The sequence below is a fragment of the Nannochloropsis gaditana genome (genome assembly GCF_000240725.1).
Source record: "Nannochloropsis gaditana CCMP526 unplaced genomic scaffold scaffold023, whole genome shotgun sequence".
Taxonomy (NCBI): domain Eukaryota; class Eustigmatophyceae; order Eustigmatales; family Monodopsidaceae; genus Microchloropsis; species Microchloropsis gaditana.
In genome coordinates this window covers 14,006-24,277 of record NW_005803930.1, presented here as the reverse complement: position 1 = coordinate 24,277, position 10,272 = coordinate 14,006, and the positions used below count along the sequence as shown (strand labels likewise).

The following is a 10,272-nucleotide window of genomic DNA, read 5'->3' as shown; positions in this document are numbered from 1 at the left end:
CGTGTTCGAGTCCAGCTGTCTCGCGAACGAGCAGTTTGAGGCTCAAATCATTTTCAAGGTTATCGAAGCCATGGATAAGGACAAGGACCTAGAGGCCTTCATCCATGCGCATAAAGTGCCATTCCCAGGAGCCGATGTTGACAGCACGCTCAAGAGCCTCGGGTTGATAGGGAACCCCTTGCCCGCACCACCCGCTTCTCCAGAGGAAATTGGCAAGAGTACATGCGATGAAAATCTTTTACATGCGAGCGGCACCGTGATTGTCGGTAGAGAAGATCTGCCCCACCTCAGTAGCCCCGCCCCCCGCGTCGTTCCTGCGACCACCGTCCTTCGCCTCCTCGGGGGAATTTGTCGGCTTCCGGCACTCCTACACCGATGCCTCATCATTCTTCGACTCTGCGCACCACAAATGGGAACCCGTTCTCGGACTTCTCCTCCATGCTGAACAAGAGTCTCAGGTCTCCTCTCGCAGCAGCCCTATCCTCGAAAAACGCTGCTCCCCCTCCCGACGCGCCCTCGCAGGTCCTCATGTCCCCACCAGTCCCTGAAGTCGGCCTCGAAGGTCTTCCTTTCGAACTTCAGGCCCCTCCCTCCGTGCGGCTGGGCAATATGGTCGAGCCCACTCAGAGCCTGGACGACGAAGGCCACGACAGCGTGGAAGACGAGATCGAGGAGGGGGAAAATGACGATGAGGGATTTTCCGCGTTGCAGAAACATGCACGACGTTTACGAGGGGTTGCAAAAGAGTATAGTCCCTACCAGGAGGAGGGAAATAGATCAGCGATCAGCTCACCTTTGATACCGTTGGAGGAGATTCTCACAGCTGATGGTGGAATCGAATATCGGCTGTAAAGACAATATATATCAACTAGCTGTACACAGGCGCAGAGAGTGAATGAGTAGACTGATCATATGGCTTTCCAGAGAACAAAAGGGCAATTAATGCTCTGCGTTCATATTGCTTTCCTTTACTTCCTTTTTTATATGTCATTTCTCTTTTTCCCAACACAATACACGAATCTTCCCCAGGCTGGGGTCGCTGCACCCTGTCACCGACCCCCCGGTTGAAAGCACGCCTTTTAGAAAGCGCAACACCTCCACGGTAATAATCTCGCCCGGGAGTAGGACGGGAATGCCGGGGGGGTAGGGGCAAACGGTCTCCGCGCTCGCTCGACCCACAACTCGCTCGTCGTTTGTGGACAGCACCTCGGAGGCCGTAAAATAGGCATCGCGCGGTCCGCATTTCAAGCTCCCCGCCGCAGCCTGCTTGCCGTCGAAAGGGGGAAAATCGGTCATGAACGACGACGCTTCTTCCCCAGCCATGTCCTGGCTCCCATCCCTCTTCCCTTTGTCTACCAATGTAGCCAATGCCTTGAAGGCAGCGACGAGGCAATCTATATCTTCCTCCTCGCTCCCAGGTCCCACCGCGAATGTCAGTGTGCGAGACGCCGGCAGCTCCGCGTACACCCCGTGCTCCTCGATCAGCACCTCGTCAGCGTCGAAGCCACTCATCCCGGTCCCCATCGTCCCGACGGTCAATCGGAGCGGATCCAAACCCACAAACTGCCCCCCCCTTGGGCCGATCTGGGGGTTTTAAAATCGGAAAGGGCGTCTCCTCCAGCAGCAAGCGCTTGGCCTTTGCTGCTAGTTTCTGGGCCCGATGCAATGCTGCCCGCCCACCCCCCAGGGGGGAGCCAAGCTGCCATCGCGCCCCGTCGAGCGACGCCAGCAGCACGTAGTTGGGTGAGCTGCTCTGCACAAGTTGTAGAGCCGATCCCACAAACTCGAGCATGGCACTGTCCACCAAGGGGCCCTTGCCAGCGTGCATCATCGCACACTGACTGACTGCCGTGAGGGTCTTGTGCGTGCTCTGGACGACCAAGTCTGCACCCTGAGCAAGGGCACCTGTCATGGCTCGCGAAGCGAGCGGGCCTACGTTGCCCGGTTCGTTTACTTCTACTTCTAGGAAAGCCAGGTGTGCTCCATGCGCCTCGTCGACTATCAGGGGGACCTTGAACTTTGCGCACAGAAGCGCGGCTTGCTCTATGTCCATGACCGCGCCGTGATAGGTCGGCGAGACGAGCAGCACGGCCGCCACCTCCGATCCAGTGGCGTGTTCTTCCAAGGCCTGCTGCAGCGCGCTTTCAATCGGGACACCGTGACAGATGTCCCATGCGGGGTCGTAGACGGGACTGAGGAAGACAGGAACGGCCCCAGAGAGTATGAGACCATTGATAGCCGATTTATGGACGTTTCGAGGGAGAAGCACCTTGCTCTGGATAGACCTTCCTGAACGCGCCGGGTGCTGCTGCCCTTCTTGTTGGTGCCTGCGCACGAGTGCAAGCAGAGCTGCCAAAACACCCGCCGTACTCCCGTTCACCAGAAACCACGTCCGCTGTGCGCCTCCGAAAGTTTCTGCCGCCAGCGTTTCGGCATCTCGAATAGGACCTTCGGAGCAAAGAGGTTGTCGAGCTCTGGAATTTCTGGAAGATCGTGCTGCCACACATCATCCCTGTGGACGCGCGTCTTATTCAGGGCAGTGTTGGTTTCGGCAAAAGGGCCAGGCAGCCCCACGGGGAGTCCTCGCCCCATCTTGTGCCCTGGAAAAAAGAAAGGTGCTTTGATGCGTGCTGCGGCCAAGGAGAGGGCTTCGACAATGGGAGATTTCGATTGGTCCGCCCCATGCTCTCGTGCCCACCGGCGCAACGGCCTGGCAGCGCTCTCGTAGCGCGGACGAGGACGACAAGGCGCGACGAAAGCATGGGCCTTGATGAATCCTACAAGGCCTAGAAGCAGCAATGGTGCCTCCAACCGCCCAAGGGAAAAGGCGATCATGCCCGCTGTGAGGGTCGGAGAGGAAGGGGAGGAGCCATGAGTGCGACCACGTTGTCGAAGCGGATCCAGTTTCGGATCGACGTGTTCTTCTTCCACCGTGCCTTTGAAAGAGCTTCCCTAAATATTGTGAGCACATCGCTATCGTCAGGTCGGCGCGGGCTCGGGACCGGGGGAAATCGAGCAATATAGAAGTCCCCCTAGTTCACGGCATTGGTAAGCTCGGCTTCCGATGTGCCAAGTCGATTTCTCGATGCCATGCCCATTGGTGTGATACATCGAATTCTTGAACAGGCTTTTTTTACACCGCACTTTTAATCACAACGAAGAGCGCTTGTTTCCACACACTTCATTCGAGGCCTCTCTCCCCACAGTCTGCAAGACGTGTCCCCAGACCAACTCCGCAACCCTGTCCACGTCCTCCATCAGGACAAAATGGCTGGCGTTTGGCACCACGAAAACCTTCGCTCTCGCCCCCATCATTCCCACCAACGTCTTGGCTGCATCGGCACCCGAAGTAACAGCCTGGGTCGCGGAGAGCACGGCAGGCATGTGCTCCGATTTCTCCCCCGCTATAAATGTCACGGGACGAGCCTGTCCAAGCTGGTGGAGCTGCGGCCAGACACTGGCGCCAGAGCCTGTGTAGTAACCAGCCTCAGTCTTGGGTTTGCATTTCAAGACAATTTCCACGCTGTCTCGATGACTTGATGGCTCGCGAGCAGAAGGGCAGGCTGTCAGGTCTTCGTCGTGAGAGGCGTCGGTGAGGGCCCTTTCCTCCATCCCTCCCTCCAGGTAGGCATCCAGTGCTCTGGAATCCCAGCGTTTGAATATTGGCCTTCGTTCCATGTACTCCCGGACAGCTTCCCTCGAAGGCCTAGTGGGCAAGAATGTATAGAAAGGACGCATTCGAACTTTTATTCACCCCTAGTCTGGGGTCTGTGCAAGGAGAAAAGAAGAATACACATGCTGCAAGCTACACTCCAGCTTCATCACAAGCAGATGTGTTGATAAAACCGAGGAACTGCCGTGATAGTGTGTTGATTTCTCCTGATATGATGAATGGGATTCTTACCACGATGCACGTCGCCGCAACGCTCGCTCTGAAAGTGATTTCGTCATGGTGCTCTCTCCGCCCACAGGCACTAAAACAGGCTCTATCAAAACCAAACCCATAGAAAACATGCCCGGGTGCGCTAATTCCACCAATGTCATGGCCGAAGCCCCCAGCGAGTGCCCCACGCCAATGCACGGCGTCCGCCCCCTTTGGCCCATCTCCTGCAACATTTCCATCACATCACTGCCAGCCCCGTTTCGCCAGTCGTAGCGGTCGTTTCCCAAAGGATGTCTGCTGTCTCCATGGCCTGTGAAGTCAAAGGAGACAAGTATAAGGGGGGACCGCAGCCCTTTATGCGCCTGCCACCGCCTTTCAAGGTCCTCCCAGACTGGAAGGAAAATCTCCTTATTAAATCCATTGGCATGTCCGAACAAGATCGTACAGGGCTCCGACGAGTTGGATGTGCTACATGAAGGCAAGGACTTCATCAAGTAAGCCAGACCATCGCGCGTGGTTCCTGTTGTATGGGAGTATGTGTCAAACATGAAGCCAGGGGGTACCAAGTACCGTCCGATCGAGCCGCAGACTCCCAGCAACTTCCTATGAACTTACGTCTCTGCACCTGCAACATGGTGAGTGAGCGCCAAGGGTGTCCTCCAGTGTGCGACAGTAGTGTGGCCGTCTTCGAGACGAATTTCTTCCCTGCCGTGGGTTGACCTGCCGCGTTAAGTTGGTAAAGATGCAATATGACGTGAAGACAGCGCCCGCGGAAGGGGTCTCGCCAAGGCCACAACGTCTTCGGCTTCGATCCCATCCCTCGGGACCCTCCCCCCGCACGCTGGCCGACGCTCACTCCACGAACACACGCAGGAGCATGTCTTCGATGGCTCGACAAGAATGTGTGTGACGAGATGGATGGAGGTGTATCCACACAGGCTTGAGCGTTGTTCATGCACTCGGGGCGATGGCTTCTTTTTTGCCCGTCCCTCTCAATCCCTCGCACCACAAGCCACGCCATCGCAACGAGGAAGAAACAGTATTAGGAAAAATCGCAAGCACGCCGTGCCCACCCCTACACCTGCAATGGGTGGCTGAAGCCGAACGTAAGCGCAGACTTCCTGGCTGGCGGGCGACGGAAGACTCGAGGGCGGACGCCGGAGGCAATGCATGTTCACCTGCTCGCGGAAGAATTCGTGCCCACTTGGGCAAATATAGGGCGGGGAGTCCACTGTCAAGCAAGCAGCTGAAACTGTAATGCATGTGATCGATATGAGACGATCACCCTTTCACATTGTTCTGCGTGTCATTTTTAGGGCTTTGGTCAGGGCTGATATAGCCGTGGGGTCAGAGTTGCCCGATTGCCCTTTGTCGCGCGTTCTAGCCTCATTTTGGCAGGCTATATGTGCATCCCATTCGTTCGAAGGCCTAAGAGAACACTCTGCGCCTCTCGAAGAGACTATTAATCGCTCGTAGGACTGTCAAATCTTGGCACGTGCTCTTTTAGCCTTGGTAGAGCAGGTCCGCTCTTCGGAACTATTTCATGAAAATTGCGAGGACTGAGCATCATCCTGCTTTCTCGTTCAAAACCCTGTCTGGAAGGGCCGCACGAAGTCGTTCAAAAGCTATTCTCTCACAAGTATCCTCCCACACTCTCGGAGACAGGACCCTCCCCGCCCTGCTTAGGAAGACCCCGGAACGCGGCCTACCCTGCCCCGTCCCCCACCTTCTTTCACGCCCTCGGTCGTCTTGGACGCTGTGTCATCACGAGCTGGGTGTGCAAAGATGGCTCGACAAGAAAACCCGTTCGACATGCAGATCAAGCTGCTGATGATAGGGGACTCGGGGGTGGGAAAGACCTGTCTGCTCCTGCGGTATGCGAACGACTCGTTCTCGCCCACCTTTATCACCACCATCGGGTAAGGGATATAAGAGGGAGGGCTTTGGCAGGGGTGGCGGATAAAGAGCAACGCTTCGGTCGCGTAAGACACGCTCGGGACCCTTGCGCATGACAGCGCGAATTAAGTTCCGTTTTGAAGTCTGACGTGTGAACGCTTTTCATTCAGCGTCTCCGTAATGAGGTCAAGTACGTACTCCTACCAATTTAACTGCCCCAGCGCTCATCTCTATCTGCTTCCCTTCCATGCTATTCCTTCTCGTCAGCATTGACTTTAAGATCAAGAATTTGGAGCTAGACGGGAGGCGGATCAAACTCCAGATCTGGGACACAGCGGGGCAAGAGCGTTTCCGAACAATCACCACGTCCTACTTCCGGGGAGCCCAAGGCATCCTTCTTGTCTATGACGTGACGGATCGAAGATCCTTTGAATCCATTCGTAACTGGGTCGGTCAGATCCAACAGCACGCGGATGTGCACGTGAATAAAATCTTGATTGGAAACAAATGCGACATGACGCCGCAGCGGGTGGTGTCCACGGAGGAAGGCCAGAGCCTGGCGAACGACTTCGGTATTCAATTTTTCGAAACGTCAGCGAAGAATGACATTAATGTGGAGAAATCGTTTGTAACGATTGCGCGGGAGGTGAAGAACAGGATGTTGGTGGACGGAGGTCCGCGGGCGACGGGAGGGAAGGCGATTGTGGACGCGAAGAGGTCAAACGAGGCGAAGAAGTGCTGTTAGGCCCATAGGCTCACATGTCGGGCTCATGTGGCGCGGGAAGGGTCTCGGGGATGGAACGAGGGGGTTGGGCGGCATGTACGGTGTGGCGGTAGAGGGAGCAACCGGTTGAGTAGGGCAAAACGTGTGACGAAACGCTACGTACGATATAGCGAAGGCGCATGCCTCCCATGTCTGTGTTTGGGTGCGGGGCGAAAAGCGACGGGTTAAAGATGAGGGGGGGGAGCAAAGAATCCTTCGAGACCAGTGGCGGCGAGCCATGAGACGAAGGGTTTTACCATCCCAAGAGAAATTTGACAATTCCCAAGGGCATCCATAAAGGTCATTGTTGTATAGGCGGACGTTCCCTTTTTCGAGGTTTACTTATGGCATCAGCACTATAAAGGACATGGGAACTCGGAAGATATTGGAAGCAAAGAAGGAACCTTAGGTTGTAGACGAATAGATCCTAGACAAAGCGAGGGTTTTCTTTATTGACAGGTTTGAAGTGAAGATGATCGCTCCCTTCAATCGTCTTCCAGTACCGCGGTCATGCGCTCGATCATTCGCTTCGCTTGATCCAAGTTGGCGGGCAGCACCTTTCGAACCGTGGGCCTCCCGGGCACACGAAAGACGAAATTGAAGGTGTTGGAGATGGTGCTGTGCACTGTCTCGGGCCGACAGATGGACGCCACGACCTGGACATGCACGTGGGGCGAGCCCGTTTGTTGGCCTGTGTGCGTGTAGAGGACAGCAGCGTCAAAACGCATCAGGTCTCCCACATCTACGGGACTCGTGAAATCGACGTGCGCCACCTGGAAAAATTCTGGTCGACTCCCCGCAAACAGATAGCAAGTGGAATACGCGATTTCATAAGCTCTTCTCATCAAAAAACCACCAAAGACACGATTCAGCATATTGCGTTGCTGAGGCTGCATTATGCTGGAGTTCGATGCCCGTGTGTTATCCACCAAAACGCATGTAGGGTCCGCAAGGCAAGGCATTTCCATCAAAGGGCGCGCTTGACTCAACAACAATTTTATCATGGTCTCTACGTCCACCGCTCCCGATTTTAGGGACGGGCTGCCTTCTGTCCCTTTTGCCTTGCGCACTGTCTTACGGCGTTGATTTTTTTGTTCCACTGCTGAGAATGTTTCCCTCTCTGCGGCACTCTCCGGCTTCAACTTGTTGATGGCCGTTGCTTTAGCCGTCTGAGGGTGCCGGGCTACAAATGTGAAGGATGCACTTATCCAAGGCTTGGCATCAGGCAATGCATGCACCTCTAAATCTATCTGCATGCTTGAAGACCCTGTCCATACAACTCGCCCCGTCATCTCCATGTCGCGATCCAATTTAGGATTGCTCGAAAGTCTAATCCTATCTACACTTGCCGTTACAAGCAATGGAACCTTGCCGTCCTTTTCGCAATGTTTAAAAGCAACGTTCCCAGCGAGTGCGTCCATATCTTCCAAGAGCTTTCCTTTCCGGAAAAATCCCCAAGGGTTTTCGTAGCTTTGAGACAGAAAAGGTTCCCGAGTGAACTCATACGTCACAGACGTTTGGGATTCGCTAGGGGTTCGCTCTACAGGCTCCGTCGGAGAACGAACGTCTATCTCTAATTCCTTGCCAGTTGCTCGTTGTGACCACAGGTGCGTGATAATAGGCGACTTGAAGCGACCAAGCCCGCTTGTTTTTTGGGCGTACCCAGCCGCCGACGAAAGAGGACAAGTGGTGGGATAGTTGATGAGATGTGGAAGCGCCATTTATTGCCTGTACGCGGAAGCTTTTTGGCCACCAAAGTTGGCCACAGGCGTGACATGTGGCTGTATAAAATTTCAAAATTAGTACGCGTTTGATGTTGTGTTAAAATGTGAGGTGTGTTGTGTAAGTGCCGTCAACGCCTATGCTTAACGGCCAGGGAGCCGTTGGGCGTGTATCATTGCCGGGTGAACTCACATTAGAGCTGAGAGACAAAAGACAAGAAATGTGCAAATGTCTCTGCGTGATTGATTCTTTCTCCCGTGCGCGCGTATGCAAGGCCACACAGACATGTTGGCAGGAGTCTCGCCCTCTCGTGCCACCCGTCCCGTAGGTATAAGTAAAGGTCCTTATAGGTTGACGGTACCCACATGAAGAAGAAACGCACAGAGGAATACCGAATACGTAAAACTATGACAACGCCTTCTCTCCCAACGAAACGTTCATACTCCCCTGGGTGCATCCCGCCGGGTGGTACCCCCAGCTCTGCCCTGAGCAGCGGCCGTCAGGGTAAATCCTGGCATGGCATAGTGCATGGCGAGGCAACCACTATGAGTAATAATGCTGCCGTGCCTTCGCTTGCACGTCATTTGCGCGCTTCACACACCTCTGAAGGCAGAAATCAGCATGCATCGAGAAATCAGCATGCGTCCGTGAGATGATGATAGGAAGAAGAGATGGTCTTTTGATGGTTGTCCAATTATCGATAAATTTCACAAATCACCTGTCTCGACCTGGTATCCTTCGTAACAAGGCTGCCACGCTTGCATATGTGTTGCCAAAATGCATTTATGGGCAACAATGGAAGCATTAAAACCCTGCATATCCCATGCCGCGTGAATTCTTCGCGGGTGTAATTTCCGGCGAGGCGCGTGTGTCAGTCAGTGGCCACATTTATGGATGCACAAAGGGAGAGGCTATAATGATAATGCAAAGAAGAAAGTACTCGTTCGACAACCCGTTGCTAAATGACGTTGCATTGGTCTTTCTTTATATCTTACAGTGAGATGGCGGCTAGTCTGACAGCTAGTTTTTCTTCTCCGATGCCATTTTTTACATGTTCTTCATGGACCTGTTCGTGCCTCATTGCATTATATCCATTCATGTGGTGAATGTGACGCTGCCGTTGTCTCTCAACTTTGCGACAGCACTTCCGCCACTTCTTTCCAGATCGACACGGACACTGACCGCCCCTTTTCAAGACTTTCTCTTCTGTTGCCCGAGGCTCGTCACGGTCAATACTGCCGTCCGACTCATCGCTGATATCTGCCATTTCCTTGCGCGTCTTTCTACGTAATTCATCATCTTCGTCACCTCGCTCTTTGATCTCTGCACCCGGTATCGATTTTCCCTCCCGTCGATGTGGCGCCAAGGAAGGTGAAGAAGAGAAGGATGTGAGTGTTGAAGTTTTTGACGTCGAGAGGGGTAAGGCAGTCAGAGCCAGAAAGGGCTTTGCAGGATCTCCCATCCGGCAGGGATCATCCCATGCACGAATGCTGTTATAATGAGAAGCGCCGTGGAAAGATAGATGAATGGTTGGCGCGCTAGCTTTGAAGAGAATTTCAAAGCGTGGGCAGTCTAGCTGATGAATGACTACGTTGACGTGAAAACAACGACTGGCAGCACATATCTCTTGCTGACCTCCCCACTCTCCTTCGTTCCGCATCCTATGTACATAATCTGAGAATTTCTCGTCGTCCTCCACAAATGGCGCAAAATCTGTTTCATGTGCTTCTATGAAGTCGATGACGTGTTGACGAATTTCCCCATGATCCTCGGGCCGTCCCCGCAATTGGTCAGCCAAAGCTCGAAAGAGACAATTTCCGTCTGAGTCCATGGTCAAAATTCGTGCACCAAGATCCTCGACATGTTGCATAAACCTTTGCTCCTCGTCTTTGTCGAATCGCTTTCCTTTCTGTTTCTGGAATGTGTGTGCGCGACGTTGAAAAGGCGGGTTTTGTGTCGAAGCTTTCAAGGTAAGAAAGTCCTACATCGCTCCAGATTTTTGAAAGTT

The 10,272-nt window shown here is 53.9% G+C and overlaps 1 protein-coding gene across 1 annotated transcript; it reads right to left on the bottom strand.

Moving 5' to 3' along the window:
• Nucleotides 1–7,533: 7,533 nt before the first annotated feature.
• NGA_2122300 (thioesterase family protein) lies at nt 7,534–7,881 on the bottom strand (the record flags this gene model as incomplete). The annotated part of the gene is made up of 1 exon (XM_005856186.1): nt 7,534–7,881. A coding segment is annotated over one exon (348 nt), but the record flags the coding sequence as incomplete, so codon positions are not given.
• Nucleotides 7,882–10,272: the final 2,391 nt, after the last annotated feature.